General features: G+C 36.1%; 1 protein-coding gene across 5 annotated transcripts in view; it reads right to left on the reverse strand.

Annotated features, from left to right (window-relative positions):
- The window catches only part of OPA1 (OPA1 mitochondrial dynamin like GTPase), a 58,257-nt gene that overhangs the window by 788 nt on the left and 29,492 nt on the right, over nucleotides 1-27,977 (reverse strand). For 4 of the 5 annotated variants that reach the window (XM_049802951.1, XM_049802947.1, XM_049802949.1 and 1 more), the window contains 9 exons: nucleotides 26,560-26,725; nucleotides 25,912-26,064; nucleotides 25,182-25,290; nucleotides 24,469-24,548; nucleotides 23,141-23,281; nucleotides 21,681-21,797; nucleotides 20,276-20,369; nucleotides 18,863-18,973; nucleotides 480-557 (listed from right to left, as the gene is read on the reverse strand). In XM_049802951.1, the coding sequence (XP_049658908.1) occupies nucleotides 493-557; nucleotides 18,863-18,973; nucleotides 20,276-20,369; nucleotides 21,681-21,797; nucleotides 23,141-23,281; nucleotides 24,469-24,548; nucleotides 25,182-25,290; nucleotides 25,912-26,064; nucleotides 26,560-26,725 (1,036 nt within the window). In that variant the 3' untranslated portion in view covers nucleotides 480-492. The remainder of the gene's footprint in view (nucleotides 1-479; nucleotides 558-18,862; nucleotides 18,974-20,275; nucleotides 20,370-21,680; nucleotides 21,798-23,140; nucleotides 23,282-24,468; nucleotides 24,549-25,181; nucleotides 25,291-25,911; nucleotides 26,065-26,559; nucleotides 26,726-27,977) is intronic. The other variant, XM_049802950.1, reaches the window with a different exon arrangement.

Consider the following 27,977-nt stretch of genomic DNA (forward strand, 5'->3'; position numbering starts at 1 on the left):
TTGAGAATTAATATAGAAGAAATAAATTTGAAAATTACCTGCATGCAAATATTTTTGCTAACAATACACACTGCCTTTAAGGAAAAAACAAAAACCAAAACCAAACCAAAGTGCTTTTATAGACAAGAAAAGTGTTCTCTTGATTTTGATTCCAGTTAGTTATGCCTTCTTTCTCTTAACACAGATAAAAATAATGAATGGAGAGTAATCAGATAGCCTACAGTGTTTCACAATATCTGAATAACTAGCCAGTAATTGTACTTCTACTAAGTTTCATATCTGCTTGTGGCATAAAAGCTGAAACTATAGTTCTGCAGATTAGAAGCAAGAAGCAGCAGTAGCCAGGTACTGGAATAAAACAAAAAGAAATTTTCACAAAGTCTGTATGAAAACATGTGCATCTAAAATAGATGGATAATAATTTTGTACTGAACAATGAGAAAATCATAGCAATCTTTTTATTATCTAAACATGATTACCTGCTTGAACAGTCTACTTTTCCTGATGGAGGGCTTCTATGAAGGCTTCAAGTTTTTCCTGGATTTCCCGAACTTTTTCTGGAGGAATTAAAAACATCAGTGTTCAAACACCTACTACTTAATTGAGGACATGCCCAGAAAGGAAAAAAAAACAACCCCAAACCAAAAAAACAAACCTGCAAACGTGAACAAAAACGAATGGTGTCGTCGATATTACCCTATGCATTTATTTTCTTAATTACTAAGATTTATAACATTTTTCTACGTCAGATGAAACCCTGTCCCATTTGAAGAACTTCTACAAACATATTTTACGATTATCATGCTAATTCAATAATTCAAAAATTTATCAAAGCAATCCAATACTAGAAATGTTGTATTTAAAACCCCTGAAATTTCCATTAGATCATGCATAGCAGAACTACTGTACACCTGTTACATATAGGGAGTTGTTATCTTTTAAATAATGCCCACTAATCCCTTTCTCTTTTAACCAAATATCCTCATTCTCCACAGCAAGTGTCACAAACACTACTAATCATTCTAAAAAGAGTTGAAAGCTAGTGCCCTTTCAGCAGGGAGAATTTCAGGGAACCAAATGTCACTATTCAAGACACCTATTCAAAAGGGCATGCACAATGTTAAGAATGTTTAAAACTTGCACTTTATTTCCTTGCATTTCAATAGTAACCAGATGGATGTGGGCAGAATCTTATTTTATATAAATACTAAAGCTGGGAGTTTATTTCTCTACAAAAACATGACTTGAACACAGCTACAAATAGTTACTGAAAATGAAAAGGCAACATTGATTGGAAAAAATTCAGGGGTTTAAGCATTTTTCCACTCTTTTCTCAATTCCATACAACACTTGTCATGGTATAACCTATTTGATTTATTCAATTGCTTATGAAGCAAGACTTCTTAGAACATAGTTGGAATCCAAAGCCTGCAAGATTTCCTGCCTTTCTCTCACCACTTCCTCATTTGAAGCTCCTTCTATCTGTGATTATAGCCATGAGAAACACACACTTCAGAATATGAAGGAACAGGGGAGAGCAGTAGGACAGACAAAAATAAGTTAGATGAGCATAAACATAGACAAAAATTGCTTTTTTCAAGCTAAAAATACTATTGGATTAAAGCCGTATGTTCCCTTGTATGACATATAAGGTTTGACTTTTTTTTTTTCCCTACATCTTTTATTAATGTTTTCTTCTCTTTAGCAATACCATGTTATAAACTTGCTTTGCTGAGCTGAAATAGCAGCAAACCAGGAAGAAAAATAAAACAATCAGCCTTAAAATAACCTCCAAAGAGAATGCTCTAAGAAAGTACCTAAGGGAACTAAAAGTTTCATTCAGTAACAAAGTGACAATCCCACTGACAGTTATGAAATCCATTTTAGAGTAACTCTAATAAAAATGATAATAATAAAAATCTCAGCAAACCCCTGTAGTCCTGTTCTAAGAGAAGTAGAGAATTTTAGTTAGTATTTGAAATAAAATATGGAAAATATCCTGCATGAGGATGAAGAACTCTCAAACTTACATCTTTATCATGCAATTCTTAGGTGATGAAGGGCAAGCCACTTATATTTTCAACACTTCAGTGTCCCCTTCCCCAATGGTGCTTATCTACAAACACTATACTATACTATAAGTACAGTGAGGCTGAATCACACTCTGGGTCCTAAAGAGAACACCAAAGAACTTTCTTGAATTTCAGCTGATTTTGTTTTTTTTAAAATACATTGATATTAAATTAAGATTACAGTCAGTGTGAGGGCAAAAGCTGTATCTTGGAAGTTAAGAAACAGCAGTACCTGATTTTTTACAAGGAAAAAAACCCCAACCCTCAATTCAGTTCAGCAGAGAATCTTTGAAAGCTGCCAATGAAAAAATAGGTAGTCCCATGATCACTTCTCCTTACTAAGCACATTCAAAGCGTTTTCATTACTATCTTTTTAAATAAAGAAGAATATGTATTGTTTGCATGTCAGTATATAAACCTCTTTGTGTAATGAAAACATTAATTCTATGGCATTTATTTAGGCAACTACTTAGCTCGGCTTCCAATACTGATGCTCTGTGTATGTTTACAAAATTAGCCTTTGAAATAATGTCTATTATCTTGGACAGAGTTGAGATACTTTTGGAAATTATTAATCCTGGACCTCACTCTCCAAATTGAGCAGCAGTTGCCAGTGATAACTGGAGATTAGATCTCACGACCCAGAAGATCTCTTCATGTCGTGCTTTCAATAGCTTTATTTTTGATATGGATTTTTTTTTTAATTGCTATGTGCTTTCCCTAAGTATGTTCTGTATATTGATCAAGCCATTAGACTCAGTGAAAGCAGGCAGATTTAGCTGTATTAAATGCAAATACTTTCCCTCCTCAACCTCTTGCTAATGAAATATTCCAGTCCTGAAAATTAATCGCATCAGCAAAAATCTATAATTATTATTTCATCCTTAAAAAAAGGTTTGTGCCAACAAAAATCGATTTTAATTTTCTGATTAGGGCATATTAAAATAACAGAATAGCAAATATGTATTCCACCAGAATATACTGAATCAGCTGTGTTTGCTCAGAGAACAGACATACCAAAATTGACTCCATATTATGAGCACTTTATTAGTTTTTATACTTAGACTGAATTGAAATGATTGCTTAACTGTAATAATTATGAGGTCTTGAGGTAATTTAATATTTTGAAAAAACATGCTGCCTATTCTTAAAAAAGAACAGTTACAATGACTCCCAAATAGCTGCAATTATTCATGCTATGCCCTGTATTCTTAGCAGTAGTAAAGCCTTTTGCAGCAGCAGACCCCAGCCAACTTGTAACATTTTCCCACAAGTCCATTCTGTAGCATAGAGAAGCAGTCTGCTAAATTGGTTTACTTTTTGAATAGGCTAATAGCAGAGTTACGTATTTACACAACACTAATCTTAATAAACCAGTAAATATCAATGCTCAGGCAGAACTCTTCTAATGAGTGCAAGTGCAGGGTCTGCAATTCTGGGATAACTGCCCATAGTTTCAACAGCACCATGTGACATTGCATTTGGAACAACAATTAATTGTTACAATTCAAGAGTCAGATGTTACCCATCTTTATTTGGGGAAGTTCTCTCCTCTGTGAAATGCACAAGCTGTGTACCCACATTTGCAGGGTTTTGATTGACACCGAGATCAAAATACAAGTGACTTACACTTGTAAATTGCAGTACATTTTGTTTTGAGGAACTTTTATTAACATGCCAAACCCAGAACATCATTTGAGTTTCAGGTAACAATACTTAATATATAAGTAAATTAAGGCATAGACAAAGATGACCTGTTGCTCTTTCTAGGTTTTGTGATACTGTGTTTCAAAATGTACAAGTATGCCACAGATTAAAAGCATTCAGCTTGCTAGCAAATTATTTTTCTAACAGGCTGAACTACCCCAGCACTGTTATACAATGCTCCAATATCACAGAAGGCTGTTGAAATACTATACTCTTATTATACGGTACTGCAGAATTTTAAATATATACTATCGCTTAAACTGGATTCTAGAAAGACAGTGTGGTCTTTGGAAGTTTAATGCAGACCCAAAGTTACAAATACATAATTCTTCCAGCATCGGCTAAACAGTCATGAAAAATCAAATGAAATCAGTGAAGACTTACTGTAACTAAACCCTTGTTTCCATCTTTAGAATAGTAAAATTCACAGGCCTAGGGGCAATGAATGGCTATTCTACTTCCCATTTACCCCATGTTTACTTAAAAGATAAGCTGGTTCATACATCAACTCATTATGCCTCTTGATCTGCTCATGAATATTCCCATAATCCTCCCTCCATATCCCATAAAACTTCACTGACAGAATGAGGAAATTCTTTATTCAGACGTCTTGAGATGCTCATTCATGCTTAGTCTCTCCTTATCTCCATATGAAATGATATTGCTACCTACTCATTTTCTTCTCATTAATCCTGTGATCCTAAATCTAAAAGGCTCAAAACCAGACTAATTGATCAGTAATGAGGATTTGGATACATTTTGAACACAGAAAGATGCAGCCACAGATAAAGTTTGGTTTTACTAATATCATAAGCTGGGCAGAAGGGAAACCCCTGAACTATTCAGTCTTACAAGGAGTGCTTTGCTTGCTGATTGCTGCCTCAGGTAGCTGAGCTGACCTACTAATTAACAGTGCAGAAGCTGGGGAATCACTGCTAAAATGAAATAGCTAAAGTTATCAAACAAATCTCTTGACGTAAGGCCAAATAATCTCAAAATAATATTAAACACAAATTACAAAAGCAAAGTACATTACTGATTTATTTCAACCATGCTCTAAGTAGCAAGAAAAAGTTTTCTAGGTATTTTCCAACTGCATTAATTGGTTTAATAAAAGATGTGGCCTCTGCCCACAAAACCTGTCTTGCTTATGCTTCTGAAGATAAGTGAATTTTGAGACATTCAAATCATACATACTTACCTATAAAAAACCCAATGGTTTTAAGACAGAATTTTAAAGATGTTAATGTCCGTCTGTGCCACAACAGGGAGAAAACTGAATGAATGTTTTAGACAAATCTGAAAGCTTTCCCTTCACCTGTTTACGAGTTTGCCCATATGACATCAAATTTCAGTTGCAGCATCAAGAAAAATTGTAAAAATCTTTCTGGACACAGATCCATCCTTATTTTGAACTTTGATGAAACTTATAGCATGAAACAACCACGATAAAAATGTGTTAATACCTCATTATAAATCCTCCTGTTCTACATTAAAGTGACTTCTACCTCCAACTAATATTTACATGGCTTTGATACTTGAAAGCTCAGGGTTGTTACTCCTTTTGCTCTGGATTGTGCTTAGACTTTAGTCCCGTCTTTTTTTTTTTCATTCCTTCCTTTCTTAATCCTTTCCTTGCCTATAAACATTCTCACTGCTTGCTGTGCTACTTCTATGTTCTGGTTAATTAACCATAGAGGCAGAAATGTTGAATTTACTGCTGCAAATGCATCATCTTTCCTCTAGTAAAAAGGAAAGCCCAGTCTGTAGTCAGATTTCATCAGAATGCCCAGAAGCACACCATTAAAAACTGGAAATGTTGATCCACAGTTTCCTATTGAAAGTAAAATTTAAGCTTCAGGCTACCTAAGACACAAACCCCATAGCTTTATATGACCCCCAGTGAACAGTCAGGTGGAGAAGGGGGGGTGGGGGGATCACCTCTTTGGAGTTCAGCCTTTTGTACCACATTCCTGGATTTTCTAAGGGCCATGCAAAAGCTTTACTTCTTGTTGAAATAGTATGAGGCAGCATGCTCACAGCCACTCCAAATAATGCCCCAGAAAGCAGACTTTCCACCCACAGTTACAAGACCTGCATCAACATGCTTTCTCATGTCTCACACAACCACAGCCTAACAGCTACTATAATTTACTGATCATTGCAAGGTCATGTCCTGCTGAATTTTAGAAAATTCTTTGAAACCACCCATCACATTTTTTGCCAGTTTCCCCTTGTTCACATACCGTATTTTCTTCCGGATGAGGCCAAGAGGAAAGCTAAAGTTTTTTTTTTTTTTTTTTGGGGGGGGGGGGGGGGGGAGAAGGCAAAACCACCCAGGCTGCCCTTTTAAAGAGACAGAATATCATTTATCAGCTGCAAAGACAGATTTATAAGTAGAGGGCCCCCTCTGTTCCTTTAAGGTTGCAAAACAGATGGGAAGTGAATGGACAGTCAAAGGGTCAAGAAAACACATGGGAGGTGCTGCTTGTCTGCTGTATGTATGTTCCCAGCATAAGAAAGAGGTCAAGATTGTAACTGCATGGCTGGGTGCTGGAAAGGCCTTTCTTTAAGCTGCTACAAAGACAAACGCTTTTCCTCATCCTGCTGTCAAACTGCTATAAATATTGGTTTGTCAAGAGTTTCAGCAGCTAAAAGTTTTTTAAAAAAGGCTGAGCAGGGGGATGAATCATGTGAATGATTCTTAAACAATTAGCTCATTAGTGTAATAAAAGCACTGCAGGACCCTAAAAAGTTTAAATGGAATTTATAATAGTTCATGTAGTAAATCCATGAATCATTAAAAATATACAGCCTTTAAAATGCAAGGTTGCAAAAAATAGCTAGCATACTCTTTAGTTACTAGTCGTTAGACTGAATGAAGATGCTAACTGATGCTACATCGTAGTAGCTTTTCTTTATTTTTTAGAAAATGTTTCATATTATGTATTGCAATCTATAATGAGATTTGAATTTGCAGCCAGTTTAATTTTGTTCTTTCTATAAATTCTGACTTCAAAGCATACTGACTGGAAAGGGATAATTATGATACAAAAATGTTGTAAATACATTTATAAGTCAGGCTTCCCCCCTCAGATGTATAAAGCTAGACATCTACTATTATATTCACCAGTTACTGACAACTTTTCTACTTGCCTTAAATCCCTTTGCCATCCTGAGATAAAAGGTATTTTAATCTGAGCAACCTCCAGAATACCTGTACTCCAGTTATCAGTTTCAGAAAGACAATGAGAAGGACAGTGACACACTCTAACCATCCAAGTGCATCAGGTGAGATGCTTTCATTATTAAATAGAGAAGATAGTATTTCAGCGTCCTCCCAGGAATATTTATTTTAAACCCTAGAACAAGACAAGGCACTAAACATACTATTTTAATTTCACTATTAAAACATCCAAGGGTAAGTCAACAGATCAGTTTCATGGATATGAGTTCAGCAACAACCGCCTGCTGGTGACCTGCTAGACAAGCCAGGAGAAAACATCAAGGAGCCTGTTTCCTACAGACACATATATATAGCGTACATTTTTTCTTTTCCCTGTTGTAGGTAAATCTACCTCTAAAACAGGAAAATATCACCTCCAGATTGTATATTTAGCCTGCTGTAGAAACATAATAAAATCTTAGTCTTAAGAAGTCATTTTAGACAGGAAAAAAAAAATACAAATCAGAGCTGTCACCACTGAAGTCACTTTTGTCGCAAGTAATTATTAATCCCTGCATATCATAGCTGAGCAAAGCTATCAGCTGCCTGTACAAAACAGTATCACCTTTATTTCAGACTTAAGATAACCAAGCAGTAGTAGATGAGAGCTTGTCTGAAAACACTTCAGCTATTTTTACAAGGTATTGAGCATCGGAATGTTATTTTAGCATTACTAACAACGCTTTTTAGCACCAGAAACAGGAATTGTGCATTATACTGATGAAATTGTAGCTTACTAAACAACCAATGTCTTGATGTATAGCTGCTTCAGATTCACAAGCAAGACCTCTGCAGCTTAATGAATCGGCTTTGGCAACTCATTTCCCCCTCCTCAGTTAAATAGAACAGAAACTGACTGTATTTCTTGGAGCTGTCCCTGGGGCTCCTCAGGCTGGCAAGCACGAAATCTTCCTGTCTCTGACAGAGCATATGAGAACTGAGGTATGGGGCTGAAGCAAAACTGACAACTATGTAGACTACTGACTTTATACAAGATATGTTTTTACGGGCTATTACACATCAGTCTCACCTGTCTACAGAAAAGAAGCTAAGCATTACCAAATCATGATGTGAAGTCACAAACTAGTATACGTTTCTATACTGTCATTAAGTTTAGCTTAATGTACAAATTATTATTAACCTGTATTAAGCTGCAAGTTTATGAGAGTTACAGTGTCTGCAATAGCAAGGTAGGACAGGGCACCTCTCAGTCCTCTGTCTCTATCTTAGATTTTTAATTAAAACTGTTCTAATAACTCAATCTTTCAACAGAATTTAGCTGTTCTGCTTACTGGACAGCTAGAAGGAGCTTAGTAGCAAATGACAAGGCAACCTCATAAAACAGACTGACATCTTGAATCAGACTTATGGACACAGAAAAATTTAATTTAAAAATAAAAACTGTTAAGCTAGAATGAATCAGAACATGATGATGCTCATTATTTTGGGTGGAAAGAGTGAAAAGTATAGAGGCAAACCAGAAATATTACCCAATGATTCATCCAGTGATGTAAAAAAAAAAAAAAAAGTTAACTTTTTCTTATGCAGAAAAGATGTATACAGCTATAAAGGTCAATTACTTATGTAAGGTCTACTGTAACCGTAAGGCTATAAAACTGTAAAGAGACTTTAACATAAGAAATAACTGATATATGTTGGTTTTCCACCCAAAATAAAGCATACTCGGCAGTTAGCTAGATAATAAAATAATATGCTATCAGGACTATTTAGGTGAAAGGCTCTCTAAAATATGATGTCAGAAAATGAAATGGCGATGAGAAAGTTTTAGATCATAATAAGTTTCTGGCTATCAAAAATGAAGTTTAAGTCATCACGCTCTGAAGAAAAACAGGTTGTTCTATTATTTTTTCTTAGTTTGTTATCATTCACTAGCTGAAAAGATTTCCTTCCCTTTTGTTTTTATATAGACTTCCAAATTAGAAGCAAAGTGGAGTCCACTACAACATTAACAATGTGCAATATACACGACACTGACTTCTCCAGCTTTTGGAAATGTGAATATTACACTCCACAGTTCTATACTAGTTCAAAACAAATACATACATTGGTCAGTTTAAAAGTTTGCATTTATACAAATAGTAACCTCTCCATGATAAGTACTTATTTAAATTTTGATTAATAGGTACCCTCATAAGCATCCAGTACTAAGAAGAAAATAGCATCCATTTAGATGTTTTGATCCTTGCATCATTAAGAAAATTTTAGGACAAAAGTAAACTTGGCAGACAACACCAGAATGACCCTCGAGTACAAGAGACATAGGTCTAGGGTAAGATTAACAGGCATTAAATATGTCATTACTCATGTAGCAGTTTATCATTGTTTTTCAATGTCAACCTTAAGTGATAGGCTTCTCTTAGTCAGTGACAAATGTGCTGAACTTTGTAAGGATCCATTTTAGAACCTGGACATCAGTGCCTAACTCTTCATCAATAACTTTAAGAAATCACAGCAGACAGACTTCGGTCATCTGGGATTCTTAAGCTAAGTAAACCATCACTCCATCACAGGAGGTTTACACATGATGTATGTTCTCCCTTGAGGATTACTTCCCTCTCTGAAAAGATGAAGCTTTTTAAGGCACGTTCTGCCATGACACAAAGCAGGAACTACCTTATCTGCACTTTGACACAGACCGTCCTACACATTCTTCTGGTTTTAATTCATTAGTTTTGTGCAGCTGCCCCAAAACTCAGAGAGGGGAAAAAAACACCCCAAACCCCTCCCTATAAACATTCAACCAGTGTCTTTCATGTCAAAGCACACTTGCTTGGGTTAATTTCATAAATTATCTACATGGAATTAAAAATATGGCAATCATGCAAAAATCATTAATTTGCATTCTGAGAAAGTACCAGAAAGTTAGCAAATCTACTAAAAATAATGGGATGCAGTTGACTTGCTCATGTTCAAAGGTAGGGGAAATTGAAGACACAGCCGCACAGACTGATTCCAAGCACATTGGCCGCTGACTTCCTGCACCAGGACCTCTACAGAGCTCAAAGGGAGCACAGAAGCCGTACTGCCACCAGCACACCGGCGACACCAGCACAAGCTTGAACTCATTAGACACAGACAGCCCACACGAGCACTTTATTTGACTGATTGAGGTTTGGGCTGAAATGAATGTGCTTTAAATGACAACCAGCCTCTGATAAGATGCAGGACATATTAATGTCATGGGGGAAGCTGCTGGCAGGGCACTATGGAGAGAGCAGCTACCCTGGCACATGCTTAGCAGAAGTCAGAGATCTGTTCGGTGATTCTCAGGGGGAAACGGCTGCTCTGCTTCTGTCTGGTTAGAAGGCCACAACATTTCCTGGTGTAACATTCTGCCAACTCAGGATCAGACTAGCTCCTCACTGCTATGACCGACTGAAAGGCACAAAGCAAGACTACTGTCACTTCTGTGAACTGTCTCACAACTATGAAGTGACTATATTTTTACTTAGATAGCTTCTAAAACTCCAATATTTAAGCATCATGGAAGAAATGAGAGCACAAAATAACAGTAATTCTGCAGATTCTAATAAAATTACTCCTCCATTTGCATTTCCTAGGATGCTTTCCTCTTTCCTATGTCTGTCTCTGAGCAGCAGGGCTGACGTCTGGGCTCTACATTCAAACATCTTCAAAATTATATCTTTTCTTCTTTATCTTGTAAACACTGAAAACCATGTTGGTTCTGAACAAGCACCTTAAGGTTTGATTTAAGGACTACAAAGCACTGCCTTTTGAGCCGTTTTGTCTGCCTCTGGTTTCTATGGGAAAATTACCTAAGATCTGTTTATCTGAGAGATCTTTCCCACTACAGCTGAGCTTTACTCCCTATGAAATGTTGTGACCTTTAAAAAGAGTTGAAGCTCATAATAGAAGAAAAAATGGAACCAAAGGCTTTAGAAAGCCAAGTCAAAGCATGATTTTAAGGAGCACATGTAATCAGCAATGTCATGAAGGACAGAGGTCAAATCAAAATAGTGTTGACAGTCACCTCAAGGGACTGAAATTTAATTAGGCTACAGTAATGACCACAATATAGGATAGTTTCACACAACATTTTTATTCTGCTGCTAACAGCAGTGAAAAAAAAAAGAATGTAACCACAGAGCAAGTCATTATCTGCAAAGTACTGCTCACAGATTTTATCCCCAACTTTGCATAAATGGGTAACAAAAAAGGAGACTTGCTTGGATTTAAATCAGTTTGTTACATACAACAGACATGACAGAGTCCACTCAGCTTAGCCAAATACACATCACAGGAATTCCAGATCCTGAGTCAGCAACTTGCATATGGAAGTGCCAACCTTAGCTAACATTAGCTTTGCAACTCCATTAAAACTGCAAGTTTATTATACACATATATGATATTAAATAATTCATGCTCAAAGTTTGCAAAAGGTTTATATTCAACACTAATGGATTCAACAGAAGAGAAAAAGTTAAGAATTTAATGCAGTGACTTTAAAGCAATGACTTTAGATACAAAACTTGAAAATATTTTACTGTAATACTGGTTTATTTAGTTTTTCTATGTTTTAGTCTTTAGAAGAAAATAATTAAGTTCTGCAAACTGTTATATTTCATACCTTACAAATGTATGACAATTTAAACAAATGACCCTAAGCTATCTTTTCTTCATGTGAGGGTTCACTCCTGGAAAGTTTCAAAAAGCTTTTGTGCAGAACGAAGCCTCAGCTAGCCCATGACACCTGTACAGGTGTCAATATCACTGACAAACAAACTTGGAGGCCGACCCCTTCACATTCATGACTAGTAATTTCAGGATCAAGTTTCCACAGGCATTCCACAGTCCCTTCCCACCTCCTGCCAATGACTCTCCCTGTGTAAATGCACATGGTTTTACTTATAATTTGGTGAAGCTCTGGGTTTTCTTCTCCTTTCTTAACTTGTGAGGGAACAGGATGAATAGTATGCTGACCTAGGAAAGATGCTCTGCTTGTACTACCCTTGTATGTGTTATCCTGTGCACATAAAAGATACCTTTGCAACATTCATAATTTAGCTGTTTAAAAGGAATAAAGGAGAAGAAATAAGTGAAGACAGAGCATGTGTATTTCTTTGGAGTCTGTGAAATTTCATCTCTAGTGAAGTCAATGGCAAAGCTCCTGCTGACTGCCCGAAGCTAGGATTCACCGTAAGTATTCAATGTACATGTGCACCACCTAGCATGTTTTAAATGCTACTGCAATACGGATATATGTAGCTTAGGTTTAGGATAAGACACTGGAGGATCCCATTTCCTTTCCAAAATGATTAAAGCATTCAGTTCATAATAGTTTTTCAGTAACAAAGCTTACTAAACTAATACTTGCCAGACAGTTGCTAATGAGAAATGTGTAACTGAGATAAAGTGACCACCCCTTACAATCTTCATAAATTATATGTCCTACAAGCAAACAAAAACCCCCAGAGTAGAAAACAAGAGGGACAAGGCTAGGCAAGTGCTTCTTCCTCCCAGAAGAAAAAAACTAACATCTAAGAAACCAATACCAACTGCCTAAGCCATGCACATGCTTCAAAGAAGTGAGAAAAAGTAACCAGAGGCTCTGCACCAGCTCTGCTACATGCTCATCCTCCCCACTCCTCCTAATAAAGGCCATTCATTGCCATCTTCTGTTGGAAAGCTGTATGGCAACTTAATTACTTTACAAAGTTCACAATATCGAGGAAGTTTGCTTTGGCCCTTTATATAAAAAAAGAGCAAGTCCAGCAGAGTGGAATTCTGGAAACAATTAGGTAGTTCTGGGAAGCCTTTCACTGGGAGCTCAACATTAAAAAGAATTGCCATGTTAAAAAGTAGCCTACAGAAATTTAAGATTTATCCACATGCTATCAATTTTGCATAGAACTATAAAGTATTTCTGCTGAAATTACTACTCTGTCATTCGTTTTAAAAATAAAAAAGCAGAAAAGATATTATTTATCTTGAAATCAAATTCTTTCACCTATGTATTAATTTTTTCCAGAAAAAAAATCCACATTACCCTATAGTGAAAAACATAATTAAAAAGATATAGTTCTAGGGAAGGTGTGACTTCAAAGAATTGTATTTTATAAATAATCAACCCACTTTAGCATTGCCATCAAAAATGCCAGCAGTTTTACCATTTCAATAAATTTTGCAGAAAACCCCCAACACTTTAAAATACTTTTAAAATTTAAAATCTTTCAGTAAGTTCAGAGGCAGCCTGCATGAATGTTCAATGTCAGCCACTTCAGAAAAGTTAAACATGAATACAGGAGAAAACAGTATGAGGTACTAAATACTAGAAAATATTATTGATAGAATTAAAGGATATATACTGACTGATCGATCTTCTAAGGTATTACAGAAATGAAAACTAATGAATATTTTTAAAAAAGAGAAAGTGGAAAAGCTTTGTGTATAGCTACACACACTTGGGCGTAACACAGCTGTAGGCATTTGGAGGGACTGACCTGCCACACCATTAGAGACTAGATTCTCCCTCCAGGCACAAGCAGTGCCTTAAAGCCTGCAATACAAACAGGGCAGTCCTTAAAAGAGGCGTTTTTTATGAGTAGAAATTCTCCTTTTAAAATATTAATGTTTACCATTGTACTTTTAGCTCCCTCTACCCCATTTTACTTCTTGCAGAACCTAGCACATCGTATATTTAAGATACTGATTTAACTAAGCATATGGTAAAATACTAAGTTGTGCGGAATATAAGTTTCAAATAAAAATATTTTGTCCTTCAGCAATGAGTACAATCAAGATGCACATGCCAGCTGGAAAGTAAATGTAATTCTTCCTGTTGCTGATGGGGCTATCCAAGATAGCGTGAAAGATCTGGGTATGTTCTTCAACTGACAGGCAACTTAGGTAAAGAACTTCAATATACACAATGCACCAGAATTGTGAGGGAGTGTCCTGGTTTTGGCTGGGATAGAGTTAATTTTCTTTCTAGTAGCTGGTATAGGGTTATGTTTTGGATTTAGTGTGAAAATATGTTGATAACAGACTGATGTTTTCAGTTGTTGCTAAGCAGTGTTTAGACTAAGTCAAGGATTTTTCAGCTTCTCATGCCCAGCCACCAAGGAGGCTGGAGGGGCACAAGAAGTTGGGAGGGGACACAGCCAGGGCAGCTGACTCAAACTGGCCAAAGGGATATTCCAGACCATGTGACATCATGTCTAGTATATAAACTGGGGGGACTTGGCCTGGGGGGGGAAATCACTGCTCAAGAACTAACTGGGCATCAGTCAGTAAGTGGTAAGCAATTGCATTGTGCATCATCACTTGTTTTGTATATTCCAATCCTGTTATTATTGTCATTTTATTATTGTTATTATTATCATTATTAGTTACTTTCTTCTGTTCTATTAAACTGTTCTTATCTCAACCCACAAGTTTTACTTTCTTCCTTCTGATTCTCTCCCCCATCCCACTGGGTGGGGGGCGAGTGAGGGAGCGGCTGCGTGGTGCTTAGTTACTGGCTGGGGTTAAAGCCATGACAAGGAGGTTGTAAACAACTGCATTAAAACACGTTCCTACCAATTACTGAATATGCCTGAAGTATCCAGTTAGACATGTAAGAGACAGACAGCAATTTCCTCTTGTTTCTGCATCCTCAGCAAAACAGTAAATATCGCAACTGTACCTATAGTTTAAAAACATGGCAGGGAAAATGACTAGGCTGATGGGCTCTGAACTGGCTGTAACTTCTCATGGAGTCCTAGCAGATAGTCCAGTGCAGCCATCAGCTCATTGCTCAGCAGCAGGCAAAACCCAAAATGGACTACAAGGAATTACTGCAAAAAGATGAGAATAAAATGCAGAAAGCATCATAATGCAACTGTATAAATCCATAACGCAGATACATTTCGAATATTATATGCAGTTCTGCTCTTTCATCTCAAAAAAGGTTTAGCAGAACTAAAAAAGGGAAAAGAGTGGCAAGGCTGGTTAAAGCTATGAAACAATGTCCATACAAGGAGCAACTACACAGATGAGAATTTTTGGACCCAGGAAAAAGAAAAGTAAGTGCAGGTAGCACAAACATCTATGATGGCATGAGTGGCACAAAAAATGAATAGAGAAAGATTACTGAATGTTTTTCACAGTGCAAGAACTAAGGAGAACCAAATGAAACTGGCAGGTGGCTCAAAAACAAACAAAAGGAAGTACTTTTTCACACAATGTGTAGTTAAAACTCTGGAACTAATTGCCACAGGATGTTGCAGATGCCAAAGTTTACATGAGTTCAAAAAGCAATTAGAGAAATAAATAGAAGAGAAAAAAAATCCATGAATGGCTATTAATCACAAATGTATTACCTCAGGATTAGGAAATCTTGGAACCACAGATTGTTAGATACTGAGAGAACATACCAGGCAAGTACTACTGTATGCTTAACTTGTTCTTTTGCTGTTCCCTAAGTACCCATGCCTGCTCATTGAGGGACAGGACACTGGGATACACCGACCACAGGCCTCTTTCAATACAGGTATTCTTATGGATTGATTGCATTTTAGAAGTCACTTTTTCCAAGTCAGCCATTCATCTTCTGCTCTGCCCCTTTTTGTATCTTACAAAAAGACATTTCTTCCAGATGGTCTCTAGTCCTAGGGCTTCTTTATTTCCATCTTTGCAATTGTTCACTGGTACAAGTATCATGATGATGTTTATGATAAGGAATACATTTACATTACATTTAAAGCCTTTTTCTGAAGAAAAAGGAACCTTTGGTACGTTATAAAATATGCAATTTGTTAGAAACCGGTTGTTCAAAAGATCTGTTTACACTCTTTAAAATACCTAGAATAAGAGAAGCAAACACTGAGAAGCAGCAAGACTCAGGGCCCAAAGGTCATCAAGCAACATTCATATATAGGGTTAAAATACCATTCAAGGCTGTAGAACACAGATAACAAAACCTGCTCAAATAAGTTTTGAGTCTTATATGAGCTCTCATTATGAGACTAGGTCATCCATATTAGAAACAGTTTGACATTAACCAGTATCCTGAACAAACAATAAAACATTTCCAGTGCTTCAGCATTAAAAGGCTGATGTAACAGAAGTGAGACAGTGTTGCTGTATCATCAACATCAAGAGGAAGTGTCTCAACCTCAGGTATATAAATAATTTAGATTTGCAAGTACAGCTTCGAATCAGGAAGTGAATCCCAGACTCATATTTACCAATTTAGACTGGAAACTAAAAGACCATTTGTAACCATCAGAGGAATGACATCCTGGAACATGTTTTCAGTATGAATAGTGAGCCCCAACAAGTTAACTGATTTAAAGATGAAGCTCAAGATATGCGAATGAGCTGGGTTATATAAACACAGCTGCCTGAATCGGAGAGAGACTGGACTTCATGATTCAGGAGATCCCTTCCATTCCATTCCTAATTAAAAGACAAATACTTTATGAATGGATGTTGTGGGAGTCAGGATTTTTTTTTCCTTAAGCAGAGTCCTGATCATCACTAAATGCTGTAAGAAGGAAATTACTCGTATAGCTATCTGAAAGTTCAATGCCCCATGCTATCAAAGTCTGTCTCGGGAGTATAAAAAAAACCCGCACCACAGGAAAGCACTCTATTCACTAAGGGAAAGGCAAAGAAATCCCTTTTTCCTGTCATTTGCCCATAAAAATTATAACCACTTAGCAATAAAAGCATGCAGAAAGTAGAGAGAACATCGTTGATTTGACTACACAACTAAGCAGTGGTAGTACCCATAGGTACAATAAAACAGAACATGTCATCATACATCGTTTTGTACTAACAATTATTTCCTTAGAATAATGTGTCTGGGATCTGTGACCTCCTGAATCTGAAGAAATACAGTGCAGTGACAGTGTTTTCACTACATAGTAATTTATGAAATGCATACTACAAACTTCAAGCATATATCCTAATACACAGATACCGAGGATTATAAACACACAGAGGGGCTGCTCTTACAGCTTTAGTCTTAGTTTACAAAGTAACAACCCGAGCTGTCACTGCTGTGAAATGGGAGGTTATTCCTGATGCTGGTGAGAAGCAAAATTGACAATGCAAAAATTCCAAGTTGATTTCAGTGCAAAATAAAGACAGATTATCTCAAACATTATGTATTTGCTATTGTTCCTTTACTTTGTTTTGAAACATGAAATATTTAAGGATAAACCAAAATCACCAAAGTTTTACACTATACCAGCATTTGCTCAAGAAAAAAATTAACATCTTGCATCAAAGCAAGAAAGCAAGCAGCACTGCTCACTAATGAAAAGAGATAACTTTCTCATTAAATACCTGTGTCCCACTATGCAGGCTACCACTAGTTTTACCTCAACATATATACGGAGAGAGGAAAAAGCCTTATTTTGTAAAACCAATTCCACCCACTCTATAAGAATGGCTACATGAAGGTTGACAGGGTTTCAAAGGAGAGAATTATGAACCTATCATAAAAATTATATAGTCATATCAGCTGTTTCACAGACCCGTCAAAAAAACCAGACAATATGCCCTAGATTCACTAAAACTCCTACTCACAATTCCAAAATACCATAGCGACACTTTCTAAAGGACAACAAATACCATAACTGATCGGGATTTTAAAAACAATACTTCCAATAAGGTAACACTTCCAATATAACCAAACCAGCACCACCAAAAATAAATCTTTAGATTTTTTTAGTTTATTGTAAGCAAAATATTTGTTTCATATGACATTTTGGATGTGAAAAATGGAACACATAATTTGTGCTTAGGAAACTAATAGCAATTGAAGGCTTCTCTGTTCCAGTGAACCCTGGATATCAGAACATTGCTAAATAAAAGAAGAAACATTGACCACAGCATTAATTTATTCTGAATTAAATATCCAAAGTCATATTTTAAGAGAAAATTAGTTTCTACATCAAACACAAAATAAAACTCTAAGAAGAAAGGTCACCTGTGATGTCAACATGCAGATATTTATATATCTACATGAACTTTATTTATCACAAGCTTTTTCTCTTTTCCCTTTTGCATAGCATTGTTTTTTTTCTCCCTGCCAGTCCAGGTGTACACCTGTGGTTTAAGTGGAAGTCTCACAGAACAATAGCAGAATGCTGCCAAAACCCCAACAATATATGTGCAAGAGCAAGCCCCATCAACTAAAAGTCAGTGTAATCCTTATTGGATGTGCAGGTAGACAACAGGATTATCACCTCGGCCTGGACTGTCCCCTTAAAAACTTCCACTATTTAAAATCTTACTGTATTAACCACAAAACCCCTTAATACTTTCTGAGTGACTTAAAGCATTAAACTACCGTAATCCTTCTGGAAGGTTAAATCTGCTAGGTTTTCTTCCTTGTTAAATCTCTTAATATAACGGTCATCTCAGCCTAATAAGGAAAACATATCAGATCTTCATGTCTGACAGGTTTTGTTTCTGTATACATGGCCTAAAATGAGCTGGCCAGTAAGTCACAGGCATTTCCAGCTAATCTGTATTAAAAGTCAGTATTATTTGTGGGAGGGCTGTGTATTTCACCCAATAGTTAAAGTACTAGAAAAACAAGAACTTCCCTTTACAATATTACTCTGTTTTAACTACAGTTTTCAATATATTTATTTCAGTGAATTTACATCTAGTGTAAATTATGTTGTTTTATCACACTGTACTATCCATGTCCACCTTTGAAGCAGTAAGATCTGACTGTATTTAAGAAAAATTCTATTTGTGATATTAATTAAATGCTAGCATATGAACAACCCATATTACATTAAGTGCTCTTAAGGACAGTGGTCAGAATTTGCTTCATTTCAAGCTAGTTCCAAACCACTATAGAGTAGGTACTTACTGAGATCCTCTGCAAGCTGGACCCTCTTGCCAGTTAGGAGCTTCACCTTCTTTTCATTGTCCTCAGCAAAATCTTCAAGCACCTCCTTTACATTCTTCTCCAAGCGCCTTACTATAACAAAAACAACAAACCAACCAAAAAAAGCAAGTGGTAACATTTTTGCACCTGTAATGACCTAAGCACAAAATTTTGGGAAGGTCTGCAGGAGACGCAGTATATGTTACCAGACTAACTAGTCTGGTTGGAGGAAAGGCAAACTTTTGAATGCAAGCCCCTTGTTTGGGCCCTTAAGACAGGAAATTCTTTGAGAAAGATGTTTAAATTTCAAAGGATATTTTTCTCTCTGAATTAAATTATTGGATGACTTTTTTAGGAGGAGATAAAAATGTTGTAGACTGCTTTGCTGTCATTCAGAAGTTTCTTCTCTGAGACTGAGTGTCCAACAAATCTTTTATTGTAAGCATCCTCGCTGCCTCCTTTTTAACAGTTACACTTTCACTACCAACATCATCCTTATCAGATGAATCAAGGCCAAGTCAATTAAAGGTGAGAGATGGAAAAAGAAGTTAATGATGACAGCAGAGTGTGGTATTGAAAAATTGATGACACACAGAGGGGTGTTGCTGTATACACAAGGCTAAGAGGAATCAAAAGCTCTTTAAAGCAGTATTACATCCATCTTAGCACTCATATCCTTGCCCTTCATACTTAGAGGAAGTACCTCCTAATAAAACTTCCTAATTTTCATCCCAGCAGTTGTCAATGAAGTAGGTGGCTTGAAGAGGTTTGGCTTTTTACATTTAGGGGCAATTTCTTCTCCATGGAGGGTAACTTGCATCACATGACAAGGCTCAAACCTTTTACTTGCATCTTCCTCAAGAAGCAGGCTGAAAACTATTTTACAGATCAAAGGTCATTATTAGTAGTGGTACCATGGCACTAACTGACTGCTATATAAATGATGCTTTATAAGGATGCTGCTGTTCTATTAGCTTGTCTAGATACTACATGACATATTTTGCATGGCTTTAAAAAAATCCATTAGAATTGATTTTTTATATCAAACATTTTAAAATTAAAATCTACAGCTAGACTGACATGAGAAAAAAGAATATAGTCACTATTTGTTGAAATCCTTTCTGCTTGAAAAAAGATATTGACAATTGGCATCACGTAAGCTGAAAATATTTTAAACTGGAGAGTGTCTTAATTATTTGACATTCTATTTACACTAAATACTTTAATGTAAATAGAATGTCAAATTCTATTTACTCTACATTTTTTAATTACCTAACCAGGACACAAAAATCAGCCAGCCAGGCTAAGCATGTAAGGAATGCATAACTAGAGGAACACTAAAAAATGAAACAAAAAATTGCGTAGACAAAAACCTCAATTCACTATGAGCCTTACCTTCAGTGTTAGTAAGCTGCTGCCTCAGCGTGTTTGCTGTAATTGCCAGCATTCGCTGTATTCGCCAGAAGAGTACAATATCATTACATTCGAGCTGAAAAAAGGGAAGTTGTAGTGTCAGACACCTGATGTCCAGTGAACGTCCTACACTTAACAAGAATCTCTTGACACTTTCAGCGGCCACTGTAAACTCATGTATACATATCCTCATCTTGCACAAAAATACCACAGAATAACTGCTATAAGTAACAAGGAAACACACCAAAAATAATTCCAAAGAACTGCATCAGCCCTATTTAATACACTGCATCACCTTTACATCTACCATTTTCAACAGAAAGAGCCATATCGAGGGATATCACAGAAAAACAATTTGCACACAACGTATGCAGGCTGGTGAGTATAACCCAACGCTCACTGAAACCACCACACTTGTTCATAGCAAACACATTGAAAGACAACAGCTGAACTCCCTGCTGTGACTTTGTCTGACAAATGCTTCTGCAGATAGTGTTGGGCCAAGGGCTGCATTTGTTAAGAAAAGACAGTTTCTAAACCTGCAAGGATAGCAGAAGGGAGCACTAACTCCACATTAGGACACCTTAAAAACACAATAACAGGAACAGGAGGTTAAGTGTTATGAAGAGGCAGCTCTCCACTCTATGATCTCATTTTCTCTTACCTCTTACAGGCAAAGGTATTTCTACAGTAGTAAAGATTTCTGGCTCCATGGGAATCATTCTTTGTCACAAAAAGAAAAAAAAAAACTCCACAGAAAGTGAGGAGCTTTACCCTTCCAGTAATTTCTTTTTGATTCAAAATATAATGGTAAGAAAATCATATATTCTTTTCTTTGTGCATACTGTCATTTATTGCACAAGCTTGGGTTTACAAAACTGGAAAGTCATTTAAAATATCTGTTTGTAAGCTCCATAGTTTTGGTTGGTTTTTTTTTTTCTTTTTTTTTTTCTCTGTTGATCACATGTGGCTCCAAGCATTAACTCTAAACACTTATTTATCATACTTATCCAAAACCCCCCTCTTAATGTTTTCTGTATTTTTTGTATCAGTGAGGTAAATAAATATCAATGGCAAAGTGGGAGAAATGGATACCAACAAGCTGTACAATACTGCTTTTAACAGTGTATTTTCAATACAGGCTCATAAGTAACAGATGTTTAGGTCATGGCTGATACCTAGTGGTCATTTTATATAATTACCACCAGGATGGCATTTTATCAATTAAAAGCCTGATGTAAAACATATCCAAGATCACCAGCTATCTCATGGTAAAGGATATAAAAGAAAGGTTAAGCTAGTTTAAAGTATTTGTAGAATTTTTGGTTTTCAACTGAGATGGAAATAGTAAGGCAAAACAGCAGTGTATATCTGTTCTTCAATTTACCTCTGAGTCCACAAAATGCCTCTGATAATAATAGAAGCCTCTTCGACATAGATTGCAGTGGTTCAAAGCAGTCTTCAGGAAATACCTTCTATAAATTTGGTGCCATGTGTCTTTAATCTAGGAAAACAGTACTTAAATTTGACTAAATAAATACATACACTCACTATTGTGCATATTTTGATGATCACAGATAATTTTAAAATATAACTCCAAATTCCACTATTGCTGTCATGTAATATATGTTTAAACATTTCTCAGCAATTTGTCTGCAACTGGGATATGATTAATGTGTTCATTACACTTGGCAAACATGCCAGATGATTGTCAATTTAAAAAGCTTGTAATATAACAATATTTAAAAATATCATCTGCAGGCAAAGTACATTTAAACTATATACTACAAAACAGGACAAATTGTTCTGCTCTTGGCATGATGCTGTCTTCACATTAACACTAAGAACACATTTTTGAGTGGTACCCATTTATTTATCAATCAAACCAGATTAAAGCATAGAGAAATATTTAATGGGTCTTATGTAAACGAACATTTGTAACTTTTCTTGATTAGGCTTATGTACATTCCAGTTCTTCAAAATTAGATATATATATACACACACAGATATGGCTCTTCAAAAAAACCCATAAAACAAAATTAAGAAAATCTGTTGCATAGCTAGAAAGAAAACTCAATTTGCACTCGTTCTCCTCATGTAGAAGATGTGGATCACTACTCTGATCAAAAGAGGTATGGTAAGTATAAGAAAGGGGCAACAGGTATTTAAATAACTCCTCTACCTTCAGTAAGTACATGCTGAAAAGGTAGCCAAAGTTACCGCAGAAAATGTTAAAGGAAATCTATTTCTATTACTTATTAATGTTTGAATCCTCTTTTATTTAAAATCTTACATTTAATTAGATAAAAGGTCTAATTATGGTTAAGAGCCTTACACTGCTATGAGCTAAATCATTTTCCAGAACATTTTAAACGTACAATACATTCCCTCAGGGCACTCTAAAAACCCCTGCCTTTTTCCAAGTATTCTTACAAAATTTCCCTCTCTTCAATGTACCTATGAACTTCAAACTGCATGCAAAACCATACTGAAAGTTTAGGAACGCACATTATGTTTTTATCATGTCTTGCTCACAAAGGCCTTGATTCCACTATATAACATCTGAACAATAATTTTAAACAAGCCTTGTCGTAATGCAGGCAAGAAAATCTGCTCAGCAGATTCTGATTTCAGTCTAAACTGACAGATTCCAAAGAGTTGTATTGCATTTGTCTGACAGCCAACAGAAATGTGTGAATTGCGTGCAAGCAGTCATTTAGTAATTCATTTGGAAACATCTGGATTACAAATTCAGTATTTAGATGGAGTCTTTGTATGCTATCTAGAAGGAACATTCAAGTGTTCACAGGGGGCTTCCATATGTTTTGTTACAATTCTGCATCTTACCAGACATGGGTCCACTGTTATTCCTCTTGCTTCAAGATTCTTCCTGACAGTCGTCACTTCATCATTTGCCAGATAAGCTGCATGTTCTTCATTGCATTTGATTAATTTCTCAAGTTCATTTTTTGTTTCGTTACGAATATTCTAGGATAAGAATGATTAGTTACAATTAATTATTATAGACTCAGAGATCATCAGCACCTCCTCAATAAACAGTCTACCTGTTTAAAAGCCAGAACAGAAAATACCTTTGACACTATTAACTATTACATTTAAGTGACTCAAAAGAGTATTTGTGCAAAGACTCCTCAAATATAGTATTTTAAAATGTATAATTCACTGCCAATTTTTCATATTTTTTTCTTTTCATTATGTACAGAAATGCACAAGAGGAAGAGAAGGGTGGAAAAAAAAAATAAATCATAGGTGTTAGCCTCCTTTCCTCTCCATGAACATCCACTAGTGGGGTTCACATTCAGGTACCACCTGTGACACCGATGAGAATTGTGATTTTTACCTAACAGCTAGCAAGAACTCTCCATGGATTCACACCTTTAAGTTGATATTCATTAAATTCAAGTAAGATAGGTTGAAGTCACTGCCTTTCTCCCATACCTGGCTGCATACAGTTGACTGTAAAACTCCTTCCTCTGAAACAATTACTTTCTACTGTATTCTTTTAAACTCTACTTACTTCTTTAAAGTATGATTCAGTTTGAGAAGTATCTAGAAAAAGTAACATAAAAAGCCCATCATCTCTGGGCATTAAATGGCAGGTGCTATTTAAATTCAAAAGAAATTTCAGAAAGCTATGAGCAAATGAGAAGAGAGGTTATGATGGAAACAGTCAATAAGAAGATACAACTGTGACTAGAATGCTAGTGATAATGCTATCATACACTAATTAAATCCAAATGGAGCATAATAGGAAACTGCACATGACTTCCTGAAAAGCATGCTTAGAAAGTATAAAAGAGAATAGCCCAGTTCCCACCCTGTTTTCATCAATTTCTTTCTGCTGGAAGAACTTTAACATTCAGGTCAATGGCATAATAGTAAAGATGTAGTTCAGCTGAAGAATGGAAAACAGTTTACAAACCACTATGTATCTGCAATATAAAAAAAGTTTATGGAATTCTCTGTGGTGTAATATTTAAAAAATGAGTAGTAAAAGTAACTGTAAAGTATTTAAAAGCAATTTTTTTTTTTGCAATCATCTAAATAGTGTGAAGAAGGTTGATATTTTTGAAGATTTACTGAGTAATAATCAAAGTTTTCTAAAGGTAGTGAACTACAAATTCTACACCCCCCACCCCGCCCCCCGCTTTTACCTGCTCTTTGGTGCGGCCTATCCAGTATAACCATCTTTTTTTCCAGTCTGGACCCACCATATCTTCAATAACAGACTCAGCTAAAAAAGGAAACATGATATTAAGTATCACTCAAAATATATGTAACCAGCCAAATTTATACTTCTAAAATTAGGTACAAGATCAAGAATGGACATTTTATGCCTAAGAACAACTAAGATATGCCACACTGAGTCAAGTCAGATGTCTTTTACTTAAAGCAACAGTTGATGTCTTACTAATATTTAAAAATTACTGTCAACCAGTAGAAACTTCAAGGAATTATAGAAAAAACATAACATCCCTCCACTGAGACAGCCCTCCAGGTTCCAAGTCAGGCGTTTTAAAAAAATCTTACTTCGTTGCAACTTGCATCAAAATTAATTATGCTTGGCAACCATAAACGGACCAACTACTGAATTTACCCTATTCTTCTACATGTGTGTTTGGACAATTTTTTTGACTTTACATATCTCTATTGCTTATCTTTCAGTTGCCTCATTGCAAGAGCAAGAGCACTAGCTTTTGAGGCTGTATTCTGCTAAACATTTCTGTCAGTATCAGTACCCTTTCAAACTGTCACCACTATTTCAGTTGTGCTGCTACAAAAGCTTGCACTGCAGTGAAGTGAACTAGATTTGGAAATTGGCCCAGATTAAGAAGCACACAAGAGTGGAATACATCACACAACTTACTGTCTTTGAGCCGACTTTGGAGTGTCTCTTCCATAAAATGAATAGCTGCATCCCACTGTTGTTTATCAGATATTGACCGATCTTCTAAGGCATTGTGCTGGATCACTCGCTGTAATAACAGAACATCGTTTTAGCATACAATACATAATTTATTCAGGATTTACTAAAAAAAGATTTCTGACATTATCTTCATTTTTTTGATGTCCACAAAACCAGCATGTATTGGGCACACAGGATTAATTCAAGAGGCACCTTTTCAAAGCACTGCCAAAAATATTTTCTTGTGCCTTTGAGTCTTTTCTACAGCCTAGCATAAATAACCTAAAAAATACAACAAACAATATGAAATCCCTCCAGATTACAGCATGTATAAAGATGGTAATGAAACACTGTTATTTTGTGTGACTATACTTTACAGAACAAATAGATGATGGTAAACAATTCTCACAAGGCTGTCCTTGGGCAGCCAGAGGATTATGGAGGACTTTTTCCTGAAACAACAAACCCAATTTTATTAGATGTTATTTAGGGCAATATTTAACAAGAGGTAATGATAAAATGAATTGAGAATCACTGAATTAAAACATTATATAGACAAGGAGAGATGGACAAATCTCCCTATCATTTTATGACTACATTGAAAGAATGTTAAAATACTGAATAAGCAACTTCAGCAAAAAGATTTCAACGGCACTTAGTCAACAATGCAAAAAAACCCACTACATTTTACCAGGCTATCCTCCGCTCTCTCATTCCATTTATGTCGTTTAATACTTTCTTCTTTGACAGCTTGTTTCAGTTTATCAAAGATATCATCATGCTCTTTTCCTTTTTGTTCTGTCATGAAACGGGAAAATTCTTCTTGCAAAGTCTCCCAAGCCACCTAGAAAGTTAGTAAACAATGCCTACTGAAATGTACCATATATATATATGCATCAGCTCATAAAGGAACATTTATGACAATTCTTGCAAGTATGAAAAGTTGCATACTTTCTGAAAACAACATAAAAGCATAAAAGCAAGTCATTGACTTTTCCTTTGCTGCCTTATCCATTACTAATAAAGTCAACATTAAACACTTTGCTTTGCTATGTTGTAGCAAACTGAATTCTGTTAAGTTTGTTTAACCTCTTAAAAGGAGGGTTTTTTTGGTGTTTAATAAGGAAAATTCACCAGAAGAGCTAATACAACATTCCTGCTGTATATGCTTCTCAACATCAAGCTCTTGCTAGCCTTTTCTGACATGTAAGCTTGTTAGAAGAGCTACAGTCAGCCCTTCAAACCATCACCTGACTTCTCTGGAGCTATGCTTTCATTTCAACAGGCTTTGCACAGTTTTTGGTTTTTTTTAGAATATTTTTTATAACTACATTCTCACCTCTACTGCTTTATTAGGCAATTGCTTGTCAGTCCACTGCTTCAGTTTGATGTCCACAGTGGTGTTAAATGTCCCTGAGTTCATAGTCTGTGCTGCTGGGAGGTATATATTCTCAATCACATGAGTAGATACCCTTTCCCATAAAGTTTTCTGAAGAATCTCCTCCCTAAAATGGAAGTTGTAACACATATGATGGCTTCTAATACAAAAGTGTCTAACAGGTATGCATTCAATTTGTTAGAAACACTGAGAAAACAAGACTACAGAACACAGGAAGTAATCCTTAACATCAGGACACAACTTCAACCAAAACCTACTTGGAACAAAGGACACAAATACACAATGTTTTCAGCAGCAAAGACAGCTTCAGAAGTTGGCCTCCGCAACTCTTATGGCTGCCACTGTACTGCACAACAGTCCCTTGCAGCCTTTAATTATACCAGTATAATAATCATGTACAGCTGTGTGTGCATATGCATGGCAGGTGAGGGAAAGACAAGGGGGCAGACTGTAAAGCATTGAAATGATTTGACTAAAAAGTCTGCACTCCCAAAAAAGCATGTGGGTTTTGTTTCTGTAGTATTCCGATTTGTTTGTTGGAACATGCTGTAGTTTTCCATCTGTGATTTTCATTGATTGTTCCCAGATTTGATAAACAATGAAGCAAGTTGAGAAGTCCAACCTTTTACAAAAATGTGTATTGACATTCATTTACAAATGTGCCTTGACACTATAAAACTAAGCACCACTTTCCTATTTATGATGTGTTTCAAGAAGTAACAATGGAAACAATCTAAGTTTAACCTTTTTAAATTACAATAAACTTACTCAGGAAACTTTACAGCTGCAGTGAGACAACTCAGCTGAGCCAGTGTGACAGGCAGCCAGTACCCACAGAGGCAGTCATGCTCCTTCTGCTCTTGCCAGAGTCTCCAGTACAGGTTGTGGGTTTCTTGCAGATTAATTTTATGCTAGCTCAGCATGCTAAATCAGTTTACCAACAGGTCATATGAATGCCAGATTTGGTAGAATGGTGAGAGCTAAGAGCCAAAGTATAAAAACTGCCTTTTTTGGGGGGTATCTGACTATTCGATTCACTCAAGCTCTTTTCTTCCAAACGGGCTGAAGTTCAGGACACAAGCCTCATCCCTGATAATGCCCCTACTCTAATGGGCCATCTGTGGACAAAGACTGAAGAACTTCTCATAAATATCAATTATCCCCCCATTTCAACAGCAGCATAATTGAAAATTTCTCTTCTGTGTTTAAAGCCTCCTCTGAGATTTAAAAATTTTGAAGCTGTCCTTCTGACATACCAGTATAAATGGGGATCAAAGCCACTAGTTTTTCTACTGTTGAAGCAGATCTTTGGCATATTTAGGGTAGTAAAAGTATTTATACAAAATTAAAAGGAACTC

The sequence above is a fragment of the Accipiter gentilis genome, chromosome 6 (assembly GCF_929443795.1).
Source record: "Accipiter gentilis chromosome 6, bAccGen1.1, whole genome shotgun sequence".
In the NCBI taxonomy this organism is placed as follows: Eukaryota; Metazoa; Chordata; class Aves; order Accipitriformes; family Accipitridae; genus Astur; species Astur gentilis.